Source organism: Chinchilla lanigera, unplaced genomic scaffold (assembly GCF_000276665.1).
Source record: "Chinchilla lanigera isolate Chin_1 unplaced genomic scaffold, ChiLan1.0 scaffold00021, whole genome shotgun sequence".
NCBI lineage: Eukaryota > Metazoa > Chordata > Mammalia > Rodentia > Chinchillidae > Chinchilla > Chinchilla lanigera.
In genome coordinates this window covers 10647651-10666588 of record NW_004955422.1, presented here as the reverse complement: position 1 = coordinate 10666588, position 18938 = coordinate 10647651, and the positions used below count along the sequence as shown (strand labels likewise).

At 38.9% G+C, this 18938-nt stretch overlaps 1 protein-coding gene across 1 annotated transcript in view; it reads left to right on the top strand.

The window, feature by feature from the left end:
• The window catches only part of Trim44 (tripartite motif containing 44), a 110348-nt gene that overhangs the window by 23761 nt on the left and 67649 nt on the right, over nucleotides 1-18938 (top strand). Inside the window, exon 2 of the mRNA XM_005384121.2 lies at nucleotides 5409-5486. Within this exon, the coding sequence (XP_005384178.1) occupies nucleotides 5409-5486 (78 nt within the window). The remainder of the gene's footprint in view (nucleotides 1-5408; nucleotides 5487-18938) is intronic.

The window sequence follows — 18938 nt, the reverse complement described above, 5'->3', positions numbered from 1 at the left end:
TGTTACTGGTTGATTTCTTTTTTTGTTTTTATTTTTTGTTTTGTTTTTATTTTGTTTTTTTTTGGTTTTTCTCTGGTACCGGGAACCGAACTCATGACCTTGCGCTTGCCAGGCAGGCACTTTGCCACTGAGCTAAATCCCCAGCCCCACTGGTTGATTTCTTGATGATAGCCATTCTTTGTGGAGTGGATGGAATCTCAATGTTGTTTTGATTTACATTTCTCAAATGGCCAGTGCTGGTGAATATTTTTTCATGTATTTATTAGCTGTTTATAGTTCTTCATCTGAGAAATATCTGTTCGTTTCATGTGCCCCTTTTTGATTATGTATTTAAATTTGGGGATCTAATTATTTTGGGTTCTTTATATATTCCAGATACTGTATTAGTCATTTGTCTGGGTGGTAACTGACAAAAATTTGTTCCCATTTTGTAGATTGTCTCTTCACTCTATTGGTGATATCCTTTGCTGTACATAGCTGTTTAATTTAATGTGATCCCATTTGTTGATTGTTGTTGTTATGTCATATCTAAATATGCCCCCCCTCCCCCCGGAGAACCTCGTGTGCTCATGGGTGGGACTTTCAGGAGGTGCCTGGATTAGGGTGTGTGATAACTGGATTAGCCCACTGACTAGTTTAGAATAGTTCTAGGTGTGGCTGAATGGATTTACTGGTGTGAATGGCACCAACCAATAGGTTTGTAGCAAGCAGGGGTGGGCGGGTGGGGCTCATGGTGGTGCACATGTGTAATCCCAGCACTCTAGAGGCTGAAGTAAGAGGATTGCCAATAGTTCAAAGTCACCCTTGGCTACATAGTGAGTTCAAGTCCAGTCTGGACTACGTAGCAAGACCATGTCTCAAAAAAAAAAAAAAAAATCAAAAAAACAAAAAACCAACAGCAACCAAAAACTACAAAAACCAAAAACCAAAAACCCAATAGGCTTGTAGCCTGGATGGAATATAAAGGAAAAAGAAGGCTGCTTTTTTCAGCCTGCCTTGCTGTAGACTTTCTCCTCTGCCATGCACCTTTACCATGCCAGACATGGAGCCAACTAACTATAGACTGAAACCTGTACAGATTGTGAGCTAAAATAAACCTCTCTTCATTTAACTTGTAGATGTTGGATATTTTGTCCGGGCAGTGAGGAAGTAGCTAAGACACTTGGTATTATTTCTTGTGCCACTTGGGTTCTGTACGGAAAGTCTTTGCCTATGCCTATGTCTTAAAAAATTCTACCTATTTTGTCTTTTGGCAGATTAAGCATTTACATTTTAATATTTAGATACTTGATCCATTTGATTTTAGTTTAGTGCATGGTAAGAGATATGGGTCTAGATTCAATCTTTGGTATCTTGATAACCAGTTTTCCCAGTAACATTTGTTAAAGAAGCTGTTTTCCCTCCAGTGAAAATATTTGGCCCTTTTGTCAAAGATAAGGTAGCTGAGTATTCCCTGGAGTAGTTTCTGCATCCTCTATTCTGTTTCATTGATCCAAAAGTCTGGTTTTTTTCCCCCCCAAATACCATGCTGGTTTTATTATTGTAGCTCTGTAGTATAATTTGAAGGCTGAGATTGTGATGGCTTCTGCTTTGCCTTTGTTGCTCAGAATTGCTTTTCCTTTTCTAGGTCTCTTTTGGTTCCTTATGAATTTTAGGATTACTTTCTCTGGTTTTGTGAGGAAAACCAGAGAAAGTAATGTTGGTATTTTGATTGGGATTATGTTAAATCTGTGTAACAGCTTTTGGAAGTATGGCCATTTTGACTATATTGGTTCTGCCCATTTAGGAACAGGGGATATCTTTTCATTTTCTGATGTCTTCTTTCATCTCTTTTTTCAGACTACTGTAATTTCCATTGTAGAGATTTTTTACTTTCCTCCTTCTCCCCCTCTCTCTCCCTCCCTCCTTCCCTTCCTCCATCCCTTTCTCTCCCTCCCTTTCTCTCTCTGTCTTTCTCTCTCTCTCTCTCTCTCTCTTTTGAGTTGGGGTCTTGCCACATAGTCCACGGTGGCCTCCAGCTTGCTGTATAGCACAGGCTGTCCTCAGACTTGTGGAGATCCTCTTGACTCAGCCTCCCAAGTGGTGGGCTTACCGGCATGCACCACTACACCTGGCTGCTTGTAAGCATTTCTAAGTTAATTCCTAAGTATTTCATTTTACTTAATGCTATTGTGAAACATATTGTTTCCCCAGTTTCTCTCTTGGTGAGTTTGTTATTGGTGTACAAAAATGCTAATTGACTTTTGAGTGTTGACTTTATATCCTGCCATGCTACTAAATTTGATTATTAATTCTAGGAGTCTTTTGTTGGAGTTTTTGGGGTCCTTTTGATTATCATGTCATCTGCAAATAATGATAAGATCACTTCTTTCCTAGCTATATCCCCTTTATTTCTTTCTCTTACCTAATTGCTCTGGCTAATGTTTGAGGACTGTATTGAATAATAGTGGTGCTAGTGGATATCCTTGTCTGGTTTCTGATTTTAGAGGGAAAGCTTTCAGCTCCTCTGCATTTAATATGATATTGTTGGTTTGTCTTGAGAGGCTTTTTATCACATATCAATTTTCTATACATATTTTATCATGAATGGGTGTTGGATTTTGTCAAATGCTTTTTCTGATCTGTTGAGAAGATCATGTGATTTTGAGGAATATTGCTCTTAGATCTATTCTAAAGTTTCTATAGAAATCAACCATACATCTGTCAGGACCTGGGCTTTTCTTAGTTTTTTTTTTTTTTTTAATGTTTAATATCATTGAGTAATATTGGGTTAGTCACAATTTTTATATCTTGATTCAGCTTTGGTAGTTTATATGTATATAGGAATCTATCCATTTCTTTTTGAATTTTCCACTTTATTGCAGTACAGGTTCTCAAAGTAGTTGCTAATGATCTTCTGGATATGTGTTTCATAAGATATTGTTTTCCATCCTTTGATTTTTAATCTGTAATTTTCTTTTTGAATGAAATATATTTCTTGCATATCATTGTGATACTGTATATCTTTGGGTTTTGTTTCTTGATCCATTCTGCCAATCTGTGTCTTTTGATTGGGAAATTACAACCATTCACATTGAGAGTTTTCCTGATCTTGTTCTTTTTTTTTTCCCCTCTTTTGTTTAACTGATCATCCTTCCAGGTATATTCATTTTTTTTTACTTACTGGCCTTGTTGGCTTCATTGTTTCTTTCTAGGATAAGCTGCTTTGTAATGCTGCTGTGGTGGTCCTTAATTTCTTGAGGTGCTCCTTGTCATGGGAATAACTTATTTCTCCATCAGTTTTTGAAGGACAGTTTTCCACAATACATAAGTTGGGGTTGGAAGTTGTTATCTCTTAGAGGTTGAAACACTACTCCAAGCCCTGCTGGCCTTTAAGCTTTGTGTAATGAAGTCTGCTAATTTTCTAATTGGTTTACCTTTAAATGTCATTCACTGCCTTTTTCTTAACAGCTTTTGAGATTTTTGTCCACGTGATGGATTTCTGGTAAATTGAGTATAATGTGGCATGGAGAGATTCTCTTTTAGTTGTGTTTATTTGGGGTTCTTATATACCTCACTTGTCTATATATTTTTTCTTTCCCATTTTTGGAAAATTTCTGCCATTATGTCTATGAATGGGGCTTTTTTTTTTTAGGCTGTTTGTGTTGTCTTCTGATTTTCCATTTACTCCCATTACTCTTTATCTTTGTGCCTTTTAGCAGAGTTTGTATCCATTTTGCCTGTTCTCTTGTTGTTTTTAAGGTGTCTTTGTCTACAGTGTAGTTGTGTAGTTGGTCTTTGAAGTCTTCTGGTTCCTTAATTCTGTCTGCTTTTGCTGCCCATACTTTTCAGTATAATTTTTAATCTCCTGGATTTCTGATTGAAACCTTTTCATGGACTGTAATTTTTTGCTAAACTGGCCTTTCATGTTTTAAATCATTTTAGTTATCTAGTTTTTATTAGTGTCTTGTGAAAGCTCTTGGACATTTTATTACTTCCATTATCTGTTCGGTTATATCTGTTGTGATCCTGTTTAGTAACTCTTGATTGTTTTCTAACCTCCCTTGTTATCCTTTCAAATAATGTGGGTGTATGGCTTGTGCTATTCTGCTCCTCTGTGCCCCCTGGATTGGCTTTGGGGGAGTTAGGAGTTTTGGGAGACGTTTTGCTGCCTTGTTTTCTCAAGCTTCTTTTATTTGGTTTTGTGATGAGATTTGTGGATGCTTAGAGTGTAAATTCTCTTGCTCGTATAGTGATTTCCTTTTCAGCATGGCCAACAGTAGTCCTTTGCCTCAGTCCTAAGATCTGACCACTTTGGTTAACTTGGGAGGGGATGATGCAGTGTAATTAGCCCAACAAATAAGCTGTCTGGGAAGTATTGTTAATGTAATAAAGATGTCATAAAGCCCTCTGGAGTCCTGAGCTTTTGCTTTCTTTCTGTAGTTCTGGTTGGTCTCCCTTTCCTGTGAGCCGTGAGCTGCAATCCAGGGAGAAAGTGCAGATTGTCCCTTGCCTTCTCCCTGTTATTTCATCTTTTCAATTTCTCTTCAGGTTTTAATTTTACTGTCAGATCCCTGGTTCCCTGGGATCTACTTCTCTTATTTTCCTTCTCTAAATTATTATTTTCCAGTGTCTGGATTTCGAGTCTCAGAGAGGCTGAGTAGTTGTTGCTTACCATTCTGCCATTTTCCTGGAAGTCCAGGGCCACTCATAGTACTTTGTATTACTGTACTAATTAAGCCAGTACACTACAGTAATAATAACATAAACAGGTGACATTTTAGAGCACTTCCTCTGTGTCACAAACTTTGCTAGTACTTCTACAAACATTATTAAGCCCATAATAGCCTTGGTTATCATCCCCATTTTATAGAGGAGGCAAAAGGTTTTGGGAAGTTCAGTATTTTGCTCTAGGTTAGTCAACTAGTTAATGATAGATTTCAAATTTGAAATCTAATATATCTGACTGAAAAGCCTTCTACTCTTCATCACTACACTATAATTCCATTTTCAGTTAACTCTCAGGCTATTTTTTAATAAGAATGTCTGATGTTACATATTTCTGTATCTAGCACATTAAAGTTCAAAGTAAAAATCAGTAGGGCATAAGATAGAAATCTCTTGCAGGGCCTCTGCCACTGTGAACATTTGCACTCTTGAGTATGAGATGAAGAAGTGAGTCAGCCTATACAAATTGCATTTAATTTTCATCCCAGTAGTTCTCTGTTGGGGTCACTGAACAATTTCTGTCCAGACTCTCTTTATCTGTAGAGAAGGGGAAGAGGGGCAATGCAGCACTACTTAGTCTTTCATTTCTCTTGGCTGATGAGAAGAAAAAAATTGCTTTCCATTTCATTGTCCTCTGAAATGCTTTGTGTCTGAGAGGACATCAAAATGCTTTCTAGTGACCTTTGACTTCTTTTTTCTAGAGCAAAGACTCAGGAGGACTGAAGGCGGCTATGATAGAGCTGGTGGAAAGGTTAAAGTTCAAGAGCTCAGACCCTAAAGTAAGTATTGTTTTGGTATTAGTTGGGCATTGGTTACCCCAAGCATTTTGTTCTCCAAGCATTAAGTTTGAGGGATGTTAATGATCATCTCTCTGAATATTACATTAAGATCTAATAAAGACTGCCCATCAAAAAGTGTTCTAATGTGCCTGAAGATAAGTTTTCTATTTTTCCCTTTTCTATTTTATGACTGATAGCATATAATCATTAATTGTTTTCCCTGAACTGCAGAGAAGTACATTTTTAAACTTTATCAGGCTTTTGAGACTTGTGTCCTTTCTGTCCATTAAATCCAGCCAAAGGCATCTGAGATGCTGATTAGCATAATAGTGAGTACTGGAATAGGATCCAGACCCATCCAGTTGGTTTTCAGTGCTAATGTCTTGTCTCTCCCCTCACTTACAGGAGTCAGCTGTCACCATGCACGCTCTTGTCCTTATGACCTGGAGTTTGGGCTGGGAAATGGTTTAAGTGTTGCAGCTTTTTTTTTTACAATATGCTGAGGCCTGGGGGCATTGATATTCTGGGAGGTCCCGTACTGGGGTGGGGGTGGACTGAGAACTGAATATGCCCGAGGGATTATGACTAACAGAGACTAGCAGACACTCCCGCCTCCTTCCTGTGGAGACGTTTATTGTGGTACTACCTGTTATTGGGACCAGCTGGCCCTGTCTGAGACTCTCAGCCTTTCACAATTAAATAGGGAAGTAGAACATAATTTTATTTTACTTTGTGTGTTCCTTTTCCCCCCCTAAATTCTTTATAAAGGGAATGGGATGGCATTTCTTGAGCACCTATTGAGAGACAGGCATTGTGGGAGGGGCCTTACATAATTGTGATAAAATATACAAAACAAAATTTTAGCCATTTTTAAATGTACAGTTAGGTGGTGTTAAATACCTTTATATTGTTATGTAAGCATCGCCACCATCTATCTCCGGTACTTTTTCATTATCCTGAAGTGAAACTTTATACCCATAAACACTTAATTCTTCATTCCTCCTCCTTTTACATGCTTTTGATTACAGTATTAACCCTGTAAAGTAGCATTTTATTGCTATTCTATAGATAAGGACGTGGAGGCTTGGAAAGGCAGGATCATTTGTTCCAACTCTAGTGTAATATAGAAGTGGTACTCAAACCCTGACTTCAGTGTCTATACTTTGTGTCCTGCAGCAAGCCAGGCACTGGGTTTCATCCCTTTTCTGCTGTGCAATCACTTTGTGCCTCCATATTCTAAACTGAAACACTATGAGTCAGAGCCATAGATAGTGATAGGCTCTTCAAAAGGTGGCTACCACCACTAATCTAGAAAATAATTTTCTTCTATGTGACATTGAAAACATTGAGGCATTAGCACTATCTCTTGTATTCTGGTGTATTTAGAGTACCCGAGAATTGTGTGTTTTAAAAGACAGCAAAGCAATTAGAGTAACTTTTACCAAGTTTTCTAGCTCAGACTAGGAGAACCCCTGGGATCAGTAGTTTTTCCTTTAGTGAAGATGAACTGCTTACTTATTAAAGATTACTAAAAGCTTTCCTTAATAAGTTATCCTGGTTTCTAGGGGAACAGCTGTGCTAAGGGATACAACTGTATTTTCTGTTTCTGCCATACCCATATGCTTGTAATCAGCAGGACAGTGAAGAGGGAAAGATGATGCAGGTCAAATGCTTTGGCTTCCTTTATGAAAGAATATAGTGCTTCTGCTGGAAAACTTGCCAGAAATGAAAGGATTGAGTGGTCACATGAGAAGAATCCATGGAAGCCTCAGGATTCCCCCATGATGCATCATAAGCTAACAGACCTGATTAGACCTTGGGTGCATGGGTACATGCTCACCACCCTTTTACCTTCAGGCCCCTTCTTAGTCTGTCACATACATATGCTATATGTCCTTGGAGTCATTTTGAAGAAAGATGAACATAATTGAAAAAGGTCAGGAAAGATGGTGAAAAACAGGACACTTAAATGTATAAATCTATAACACAAAATTTTCCTCAAAATAAGTTGGTGTCTTTCCCAAGAACCCTTATGTTTTCAGACTTTTCTGTTTTCCCTCAGCACCATCCCATCCCCTTTTTTGAGTTGGCCTATTTAAGACAGGCAGAATCTCTCAGGCTTTATGACCTGTCATTTCCTGGTGCACTGGCTTTACATAGAAGCACTGATTGAGTCATAGAGGGCTGAGTATTATCTCTGCCTCACTTCCTCGAGAATTCCCTAAAGCGTCACAAAACTTACTATTCCTGACACTGCTGGAGATTGAGTTAATTTTTAATTCTAAGTTTTGCCAGAGACCAATGGAAGATAACCTATGTTAACCATTTTTTTAAAATCATAAAATAATATATGCTTATAGATGAAAAATATAAACATTTATAAAGGAAAAGTAAAATGAATTTTCCTCAAGTTAACCATATTAATAAGAGTTTGTTGTATACCCCTCTAGACATTATTCTATTTTTAAAACTTTTTACAAAATTGTACCTTTGGCTTTGGAGTGCCTTTTTTCATTATGCAGAATGTCATAGATATTCTGTGTCAGTGATAGAGTTAATTCCTCTTACTGCCTCATTTTATCCAAAACATTCGTTAGACAACTTGTCTTTTTCCAGACTAGTGGTTCTTAAAATTTAGCATGCATTAAAATCACCTGGAAGATTTATTAAAATAGAATGTTGAGCACGCACAGTTTTTGATCAGCTGGTCTAGATTGTGAAATTTGCATTTCTTTGCCTTTTTTTCTATTGTGGTACTGATGATTGAGCCAAGGGCATGCTAAGCAAGTGCTATACCACTTAACTGAGATATTCCAAGCCCTTTTCATTTTAAAGACAAGGTCTCACTCAGTTGCCCAGGCTGGCCTTGAACTTGTGATCCTCCTGTCAAAGCCTTTCACGTAACTGGGATCACAGTTATATAGCTGGAATTTCAAGTGTGTGGCTGGGATCACACGTGTGTTGCTGAGATCACAGGCTAGTGGCTAGGCTCAGGTGCCACTATGCCTGGTGTAAGAATTTTTATTTCTATCGTGGTCCCAAGTGATGCTGACACTTGGTTTAAGAACCCCTTTGAGAACCACTATGCTTGACCTTAGTAGCTATTTTCCTGCACATTTGATTTCATTCCTTTTAACAAATAGAAAAGCACTTGAAAATAAGCCTGATTTCAACTTTGAAAAAGGAAATGAAATACCATACATTATGAAAGAAAGAAATCAAGTAGAGAGAAGAGTAGGCAATGGGAAAGGGAGATAGATAGAAAGTCAGCTAGTCTGCCTACACAAAGAGGATTGCTTTAACCCATCATTTCCAGTAGAATTAGCAAAAGCAGAAAGAGGGAAAGGGGTCCTGATTAGGGTATAGGAGGATAATCAAAGCCCAAAGCCCATCCCACAGTTCAGTCATGGGCTGAGTTCTAAAGCCAAAGGAACAGTAGGAAGCACCAAATTCCAGCCACCAGGAGTGAGCCCAAGGACAAGCATCAGAGCCAGTGATGGCTGAAAAATTATGGCACAAAGTTGTGTACATGCACGTTGCTATGGTGAGCTGTACCTCCAGGGTTTTAGAATATCTGTGAAGTTATTGTATTGTGGGAAAAGATGACTTTTAATAACCATCTTTAGTTTATGAAAGGGAATACTAGTTAGTAGTCCTTTAAATAATAAACTGTTCTGATGGATTTGACAGGATTTACTTTGCAAAATTTTTTTTCTAGCCAGATTTTCAAAAACATCTTTGTACAAAGCAGCATATTTTTTTCTGAAGATATTTTATATTTATGCTAAATTCTAGAGAAGCCATAAGATACATAGTTAATCAGGGCTGTGTGTGTTTGCATGTTCGCATTTGCACGTACACGTAGAGTTTTAAGACACAGCCTTCTGAGTTTATTTTCATAGCTTTCCTAAGCACAAAGTTATCTTTCATAGTTCATCTAAAGGAAACCAATGCTCAGAAAACATATTGATTCCCTCCCCTCCCTTTTTCTGCCCAGTTTTCAGAAAGCATTGAACCAAAAGCCTAACATGCTAAGCTTAATCAAACTAACATCTTATTATGCAGTTAATAACAGCCACTTTCTCTATTATGTATTGATTGCTTTTCTTTCCCTGTAAGATGTGTACTTCATTGTTTCCTATAACTGGTGTTTAAAGCAAACAGTTAAAAACACAGTTGTGTTTCTCATATTCATACTAATCTTCTAACGAGTTATTTTAAAGACAAAAGCATCTTAAAACACTATAAAAGTGGCTTACATTATTCTCTGTGAGTGCTGTGGGATTAAATATGGAATTTGGTTGTCCTGAGGCTGCCTCTGACAGAGAAGGTCTTTTTCTTGTCTTTACCCTTTATCAGTGTTCTTTTTTTTTTGTAATTTTTAATTTTATTAGTACATGTTTGCAGTATATGAAGTTTACATTCATCTTGGGGTAATGGTGTTCTCACTGAAGCATGAAATAAAAAGACTATCTGTTTTATTATTTTAAATTTGTAGTATTTATATAGTATTTTGTGATTGCAAAAGAACCTCATCATTTTTCATAGCTGATATCATTGGCAAAGAATACAGTCCGGTCCTTTACTCAAAAGTTTGTGCTAATCAGAATGTCAAAAATTGTAAGATTTGCATATTCAGATAGTATTGAGTATACTTAAAATCTCTATTTGAATTCTCATTGTTAGTATTCTGTTACGCACAAGGGTCAAGTCAGACTTCATCCTATTTCTTTCTTGCCCTGCACTAAGGCAAAAGTGTTCACTGAGGCAGTGTTTATTTAACCAACTAAAGGAGAGAATTGAAATGGCTCAGCTATCAAGTTATTACATAGGAGAGTGTTCCTTTGACTGAGACCAAGTTAGAAATACTGACCTATTTTTGTACTTTTCATAGAAAAGTGTACCTGCGGAATCTTGGACAGCATGAGTTATGTTTATCTCTGTGTCCTCGGTGCTTATTAGCACGGAGCCTGGCATAAAGTGATAGTGTGCATTATCTATTACAACAACTCCATGAAAGTAAGAATTTGTTCTGTTTTATGGATGAGCAGTCTAACAGGGATCAAATAGCTTGCTAGGAAGTGATGGCAGTTAGGACTTTCGCTTCAGACTTGTCTCACTCCATGTTCTTTACCTCTCCACTATTGTTAAAGTCACAGATAAGCAGTTTCATATCATCTGTCATTCCTGGCAGTATGACCTTTCATGAATTATTTTCTCCTTACTCTTCATTTACTTGCCTTTACTGGGATCCTTCCACCACAGGGCTCACACAATCCCAGAGCATCAGGACTGGTGAGTGGCCCGTTCCAACAGCAAATGTGAGGTGGGGAGATGGCAAAGGAGGCGTAACCTCCGGAGCATTCAGCCGTGGCTGCAGGAAGAACTGAGGCAGGTGCTTCAGCAGTTTGATCTGATTGAAGGAGGACATCAGTTGGGAACCAGCCCACGCTAGGCTCTGAGGGACAGGGACCATTCAGAAGCAAATGTGGCCTTTTTTCATCCTTTGTAGACACCGGGGCAGCAAAAAGACGAAAAACAAGGTTTTTTTCCCCTCCTTTCCTGTTCCTTTGCTTTTATCAACACAAAACAAAACAACCTCCCTCTGTTCACCCTCCTCTCAGTTGTAAAAGCAGCATGTATTCTCTGTACAAAAAGGTGGAAAATACAGACAAGTACAGTTGTACCTCGGTGCCTGACGCTTTTATTTGCAAACAGTTTGGTCTGCAAACAGAAGCATGTGGCAACATTTTATCATGTTTGCAAACTCTGCATCTGGTGACAAAGATGACTGTGGCCATCTCTCCCACTCACACACAAATGTGGCCATCTTTTCCAAAATTGTGCAACAAATTAAATTTGTGATCTGAGGGACCATAGTATAAAAGAAAGAAAAACCACTGCTCCCTACAGTGGATTGTAAACTTTGGGCATTATTATTTATTTAAATGCAGATTCTTGAGCCTCATCCAGAGCGTGTAATTCACTAAATAGTTCTGGGATCTGCTTGCATGATTCCAAAGGCATGTGAAAAAATGGGATAATATACCACTTTACCTTTTACACAGCAAATAGTATAGCTATCTGTATCTATATATCTATATCTATTTTGTATATATCTGTATCTATTTTGTTTGCTGCTTTCTTTACCTAGAATCCCTTACAAATGCATACACTTTAATGCTTTGAGGAACTAACAGACTGTTTTCCAAAGTGACTATCCTTGTCACATTCCCACCCCAAATTTCTGTTTTTTTCCTAATGACATGGACAGATTTTGTGAGGTAGGTTGTTGTTTTTTTTTGCTTTGTTTTTTTTTTTTGGTTGCGGTGGGTTACTGGAAATCAAACTCAGGATCTCACACTTGTCAGGCAGGTCCTGTACCACTGAGCAATATCCCTTTGTGTGTGTGTGTATGTGTGTGTGTGTGTGTCTTTTTGAGACAGGATTTCACTATGTAGTTCAGGCTGGTCTTGAACTCATTTTGTAGCCCTTGCTGGCCTCAAACTCACAGTGATCCTCCTGCCTCAGCCTCCCAAGTGCTGGGATTACAGGTGTGTACCACCACACTTGGCTTTTTGTTTTGTTTTGTTCCTTTCTGTTTTCATAGACATGACAGTTGCAGTGTAAAGTAGTCAGGCACAGTGGGAACCGAGTTGATGTCAAATTAGATTCCTAGTTCTGCAGTCAGCTGAAACCACCTGTCTCATAGCCTCACCCTCCCCACTGGTCAGTGTGTCTTATATATGGTGACCAAATAAGGCTCATTTGGAAAACTAGGGCCACCAGCTCCAATCTTCCTACTGTACAGGTTAGGAAGCAGATGTACCAAGAGGGTAGAGGCTCACCAAACCAACTGTAAAAGCCACTGCATGCTCATAGCCTTTGGGGTTGCACCTCTACAGCTTTCTCAGTAGAGTTTACTGAGAGTAGAACCCTGATACATTTGGAGTGGAAATGTGACATGGACAGTCACTTTGGAAAACAGTCTGTTAGTTCCTCAAAGCATTAAGCATAGAGTTATGGTATATGCCAAAGAGAAGTGAAAACATAGTTCATAAAAAATATACATATGAGTGTTCATGGCAGTGTTAGCCATTCTGCCTATAAGAAGAAACAGTGCACATCAACGGAGGAATGTATGAATACAAATGTAATATATATGTATGGATGTACAGTGGAATATTATTTGACAAAAGAAATGAAGTACATATATATATTACAGTGTGGATAATCCTTTAAAATATGGTAGAATAGAAGAGAAATAATTTTCCTCTCTGCCTTTCACCAAGGCAGTTATTAGTTGGAGTTGACCCTTCTATTTATTTTTATTTTTTATTTTTTTTTGGTACCAGGAATCTAACTCAGGACCTTGCACTTGCCAGGCAGGGTCTTGTGCCACTGAGCCATATCCCCGGCCCCTCGGATTGCCCCTTTTAAAAGGCAAAAGATTTATATGACCTGAAGAGAAACCAGAGTATAGGATTGACCCGTTTAAAAAAGACAGATTAATAAAAAAAACTCAGAATTTTATTAATATATATATATAACCCAATATATGCTCAAGGATGAATGAATGCAGGCTTAGCTATCATAATCGGAAGGGTGGTTTGTGGAGATGTCCAGGAAAAAGTGAGGTAAATGAGGTTATAAGGATGTTAGGCAGATTAAAATTGGTACTCCTGGCCAGGGATATAGCTCAGTGGCACAGTGCCTTTTTTTAGTACCAAAAAATAAAAATCAAAGAATAAAAGTGATACCTTCTCCCTTTATAAGAATTTCTAGTGACTTAGAGTCATCACTCTCTTCCTGGTAGAGGGTGGGGGTGGGGAGCAGGCACACCCTTACTTAACAAGTGATAATTTTCTTTATAGGTGTAAATTTCTTTTAACAAAAGTGTAATTTTTCTTATATAAAATAATCCACCAATGAGGCATATATTGGGGTGGCATACTCTGGTCTCCTACAGTCATATTTAGGGATATCATGTTCGGAGTCCCATAAATAATTGAAAGAAACTGTTCATAAAAGACCAAATGTTGTACGAATCCACTTACATGAAGTGTCTAGAACAGGCAGATTTATAGATAGAAAGTAAACTCACTGTGTTTAGGGCTTCCAGGAAGGTGGAGGGTGTGACTGTTAATAGGCACAGCGTTTGTTTGGGGGTTGATAAAAATGCCCTAAATTGATTATAATAGTTGTACGACTCTAAATATAGTAAAAATCTGTGAATTACACACTTTAAAAAGGAGAACTACAAGATGTGCGAATTGTATCTCAGTAAAACTGTTGAGAGACAGCAAAAGAAATTACTGCTTGCATCTCTTTTTTTTGACCCTTCACTTGAAGTGCCAGCAGTGATAATGTTCTTCTTTCCCTCTTCTAGACAGTCATGAAGGTCCCAAGCCTGATACTAGCCTCTGGCAGGAAGAGGCAGTGTACTGCAATTATGAAAAAGCTCTAGCTCTGGACCCCTCCCCCGCATCCCTCAGTCAGCTTCAGCATCGATAGCTCTGCAACCTTGGGCCACTCCTGTGCCCTGCTCCTACATTTGTCAGGGTTTTATTTTGTTTTCTTTGCTGTTTGTTTTTTCATCTGTAAAGTAAGGGCTAATAGTGCATACTTCATAGGTTGTATAGGAAGACTGCGTGAGGTAATCCACATAAAATGCTTAGTATAACATCTTGTGAATGATGACTGCTTCTTTTTCCTAGTTCTGAGAACCAGCATTACTTTCAGCAGAATGACATGGGGTATGGGGGCAGCTTTCCCCTCTCAAACTCTTGCTGAAAAAAATGAGCCACCTGTTTATAAATAACTAGGTCCTGTACTTCGATGAATTAACACTTCCCAGGATTAATGGCATTTATAGATTGAGAGTTGTAAAGGGCCATTGATACCTCTGTGTGGCAATGACGTGCAAGTGGATTGAGTTAAATCTCCACAATTGGGATTGCTTGGTGTGGCCAGTTCTCCTGTTTTGTGCCCATAGCCTGGCTGCAAGTTCGTCATAGCTCTGTTGCTTGTACAAGTCAGGGCAGATACGTGTGGCTTGGGAGTATGCAGCTGTGTGTCCACATATATTCCCAGTAGAAACAAAAAAATCAGGGCATAGAAGTAATTATGTTTATTGTTATGGAGCAAACGTCTAGTTAGCAAAACTGCCTGCTGCCAGATTGAAAGAAAAATTAAAGAAGCTAAGTCACATTTAAGAAACACATTAGGAAGTCTGTCCCCACTTTAAATACCCCTGAGATTCTTAATTCCCTCCCAGCCTTCTCTTCTTTCTCTTTCTTGTTGCATCCTCCTAATTGAACCAACTACATACACTGGGCATAGGTATTTTTTGTTTTGTTTTGTTTTCTTCTGGTACCGGGAATCGAACTCACGACCTTGTGCTTGCTAGGCAGGTGCTGTATTGCTGAGCTAAATCCCCAGCCCCTGGGCATAGGTATTTTAAAACTAAGGTGGGCATTGCTTTGACTTGCCTGGTGGGCTAGAGCATTGCTAGAAAGTGAAAGGATGGAGCTTAGATAGTATAATAACATTAACACTTTGTGGCGTCCTCCCCGCCTTCTCTCCCTCCTCAGTGCACTGTCAGGAGACTAGATAATATACTCTGCTCCGCCAAAGCTTGGAGGGCTGATTACATGGCTAACGTGGAGAGGGGAGTGGAACTGTCAAGACACCCCCATAGCAGCTACGCTTCACATTTTCAGCGCTGGATTGTATTTGACATTTAATTTAGGAGCCTGGGTACCTCGATATAAAACTTCACTGTGATAATAGTGATAAAACCAGCTAGACTTTTATTTAAGGAGCTGCTTCTCACGTGTCCCCTTCCCTTCCCTTTTCCTGTTAGTTCAGCGTCTCATTCAGTTAGGAAATAAAGCTCAGGTTTGCTCAACCAAAGAAGGTATTTTCTTTGATATCATAAAGCCATACCTACAAAATGCAACTCTAATTTCCTGCAGTTCCATATGTAGATGCCTGAATGTATATATAAATACAAAATGTGAGAACAGTGCCCATCTAGTAGACTCTGACTTTAGTCAAAGGGGAAAATTCATCAGGTCTCTGCAGTGGCAAGAGAAATTCCTTTCAAGCCAGTGCCCTATTATTGTGTGGCTTTTGTTTATTTCTGCAGCAGATGAAAGAGATTGTAGAATCCTTAATTTTTAACTGAGCCCAATTAGTTAGACATTATAGTCCCCATATACATGAAGAAAGAAAAGTTTAGATAAAATGACTTTTTCAAGGTCACAGGATAGAAGATACCTTTCTGTGATTTATATGTAACCTATTAGTAGATGTAGGAAGTTACTGATTTTTTTTTTTTTTTTACTTATAGAGAATGGATTGGGAATAGTATACCATTGTAGACTTTGTTCAGATTTTCAGTGAGGAATTTCAGCTGAATATGACATGCTCTGTTTTTCTTTTGTGGAGAAGGAGCACAGACATTGGAATCAGATGACATGAGCGCACATACTAGCACTTGTTACCTGTATCACTTCAAGTTCATGTATAAAGTAGGATTAATCATATTGCTCTTATTAATGAGTGCCCTGAAAATGGAAACTTTTATTTTGTGGAGCTGGATATTGAAACCAGACCTCGGGCATGCTACACAAGTGTTCTACCACAGAGCCACATCCCCAGGCTCCACAATAGAAACACATAATACGTGATAATACATGTACATAAGATAAGGCACAGAAGACTGCCAGTAGTGTTCTGCTAATCAGAGACAATGGTGAATAGAGAATTACTGTGTAACTGGACAGTTACTGTATTTCTGTATGATTCTCACTGAGCATGTACATGTATTGTCATGTATTATGTATTTCCATGTATTATTTCTTGTTTTTGAGGAGATAAGAAATGATGGAGGATCATGTGCTATCATAGCCTTTAGGAACCTGAAAAGTACTTCAGCATCTGTAATTAATGAGCACTGTGGTTCTTGGGTGAGTATGTTATTAGCTCCCCAAGGGGGAAGAGTAGGGTTTCAGTCTACATAGGAAAGGAAATAAGCCAAGAGGCAAGTTGTGATGTGAAGGACCCTGCTATGCCCATTGACTGATTGTGTGTAGGTGCTAAGGAGTAGATGACCCCTTCTTTTTGTTCTGTTCGTGCTTTGCTTCTGTATCATTAGGCTAGACTATATCTGCAGTGGTGCCCAGTGAGATCTTACCAAACTAGAAGAGGTGGCCACTGCTCCCTGACATCTCTGGCCATTTACTAGAATGGAGCCAAGGAGCCTCTGCATTGATAGCCTTATTCTTCAGTACCCGGGGTGTCTAAGAAAATATTTTCTGTGCTTCCTTGGAAAATTAAGGATCTGAACCCCCAGAGTTAGAGGCTGTATCTTTAGGAAGGCTTGTTGGGGGCTGTTTGTGTGAGCTCAGTGAGAATCATATAGAAACACGGTAACTGCGCAGTTGCACAGTAGCTCTCTGTGTACTGTTGTCTCTGATTAGCAGAACACTGCTGATGGTCTTCTGTGCCTAGAGGGTGTGCACGGTTCTTTCCATGTGTTATCTTATGTACAGCTTGGAAAAATCATTTGTGAGAACTGCAGTATACTTTTTTACAAATGAAGAAACTTTGACCTTTGTGAGGTTCACAAGCATAGAGTTGGCAGATCAGTCCTCAAAATTATTTTTCTACCACTTCAAACTCTGTGGTCTTGACCACGGTGCCTCTGTTGGGAAGAAGACTCAGAAGAAAAAAATATCTCTATCTCAGCGCCCTTGCTTGTATTCCTGTTCATATGCAGTTATTTTGGCATTGTAATTTCCTTAATAGACTAATAGCGTGGCTTTGCAGAGAAGGCATTTGAGTATAAAACTGGAATTTGAGAGGTGAGTTTTGTTTAAAATTGCTTTAGTCTTCAGCAGATGAGAATAGGCCTTCTTGTTTATTCAAGCGTCAGAGGTTTAGAATGGTGTAAATACGTATACTTGCCTCCTCAAACTTCTAGTGTCACGTTCTGCTTCCTACTTCTTACACAGTAGCTCCTGAAGCAGAAGCTGTATTTTTTATTTTATACTAAGTTCAGGCACAAAGAAAACAGAAATACAAGGTGGAAAAGATGCTCTCAGTCTTATACCAGGTTGAGGCAGTCCTGTGTATCTCTGGGGACTCATTCTCCTACTTTCACATTTCTGCAGTGTAGGTCACCCAGAATTTTTTATTCTTAGAAAAATGGTACTCCGAAGTTTATGATCGTTGCCTTTATTGCCACCCTAGTTCCAGAGGAAGAGAGAAACATTGCTAGAGCAAGCAGTAGTGTTGAGTCCAAGTGAGCCCAGCATCCCTGGTGAACTTTCTGGTATATCCAGTTTGGTGCCATATCACTGGGTTACACATCAGATTGTCATGGCAATAAACTCAAAGCAGCTAACAGCATGAACAAGCAGCTCTGGGAGGAAAGGATGCTTGGTAGCAGTACCCAAACCATAGTGGTTAGATCTCTGTCTTGCTCACTAAGAGCTGCTCATCAGTCACCTGTGCCTTTGTCTTTCTCAGGTGATTGGGGTGCACAGTTCTTACCTAATTCATAACTCATTAGTAGATACATTTTAAAATTTAAAAAAAAATTTTTTATTTTTTTGAGGCAGCATCTCACTATGTAGTTTAGGCTACCTTTGAACTGACTTTGTAGCCCAAGCTGGCCTTGAACAGGTGATCCTCCTGCCTCAGCCTCCCAAGTGCTGGGATTATAGGTGTGCACCACCATACCCAGCCAGTAGATTCATTGTAAGTGCTTATCAGGCATTTCAAGTATAGTCCCTCCAGGAAGCATGATCCTGAGTCTCTGATACTGCATATATGGGTACGTGTGTTTAGATGGACATGTATTTTTATATTTGTATGTTGAGGAGGGAGAACCATGAATGCAAGGAGATTTAGAAGAACATGGGGTTGTATTTATAAAGTTGTCAAGGAACAATATATAGTTTGGCTCAAGTGCCAAAATTTATAGTTTCAGGAAGAAGTAATCTGGGAGAAATAGAGGGAAGATGGAGTGTTCTGACTGAAACTTGGGGTTTCTATTTGAGAGAATGTGATTCTGGAAGTCAAAGATATAAGGCGCTCCAGAGTATGTGAGTCTACCAAGGGAAGAGGTACATGTACTCACTAAGACTCACTAAGACTGAATGGATCAGTGGAAGAATTTGAGGTCTACATCAGTAAGCTAAGAATTTAGAGCCAAGGAGAGAGGAGGAGAGAGAAAAATTTGTCCAAGAAGATGCTTTACTTTAGGTAGAAGCATGATCCTAACCAATTTCTTCAGAATCAATCTGTAGCTCTTTGTGACTTAGAAGTTTGTTTCAACGAGTTAGAGGTGAAGTGGGAGGAAGACTGGATTAAAGGGTCTCGGTGGGATCGTCAGGCAAGACTGAAATGGAGCAATGAAGAATGGATCTACCTAGTGGAAAG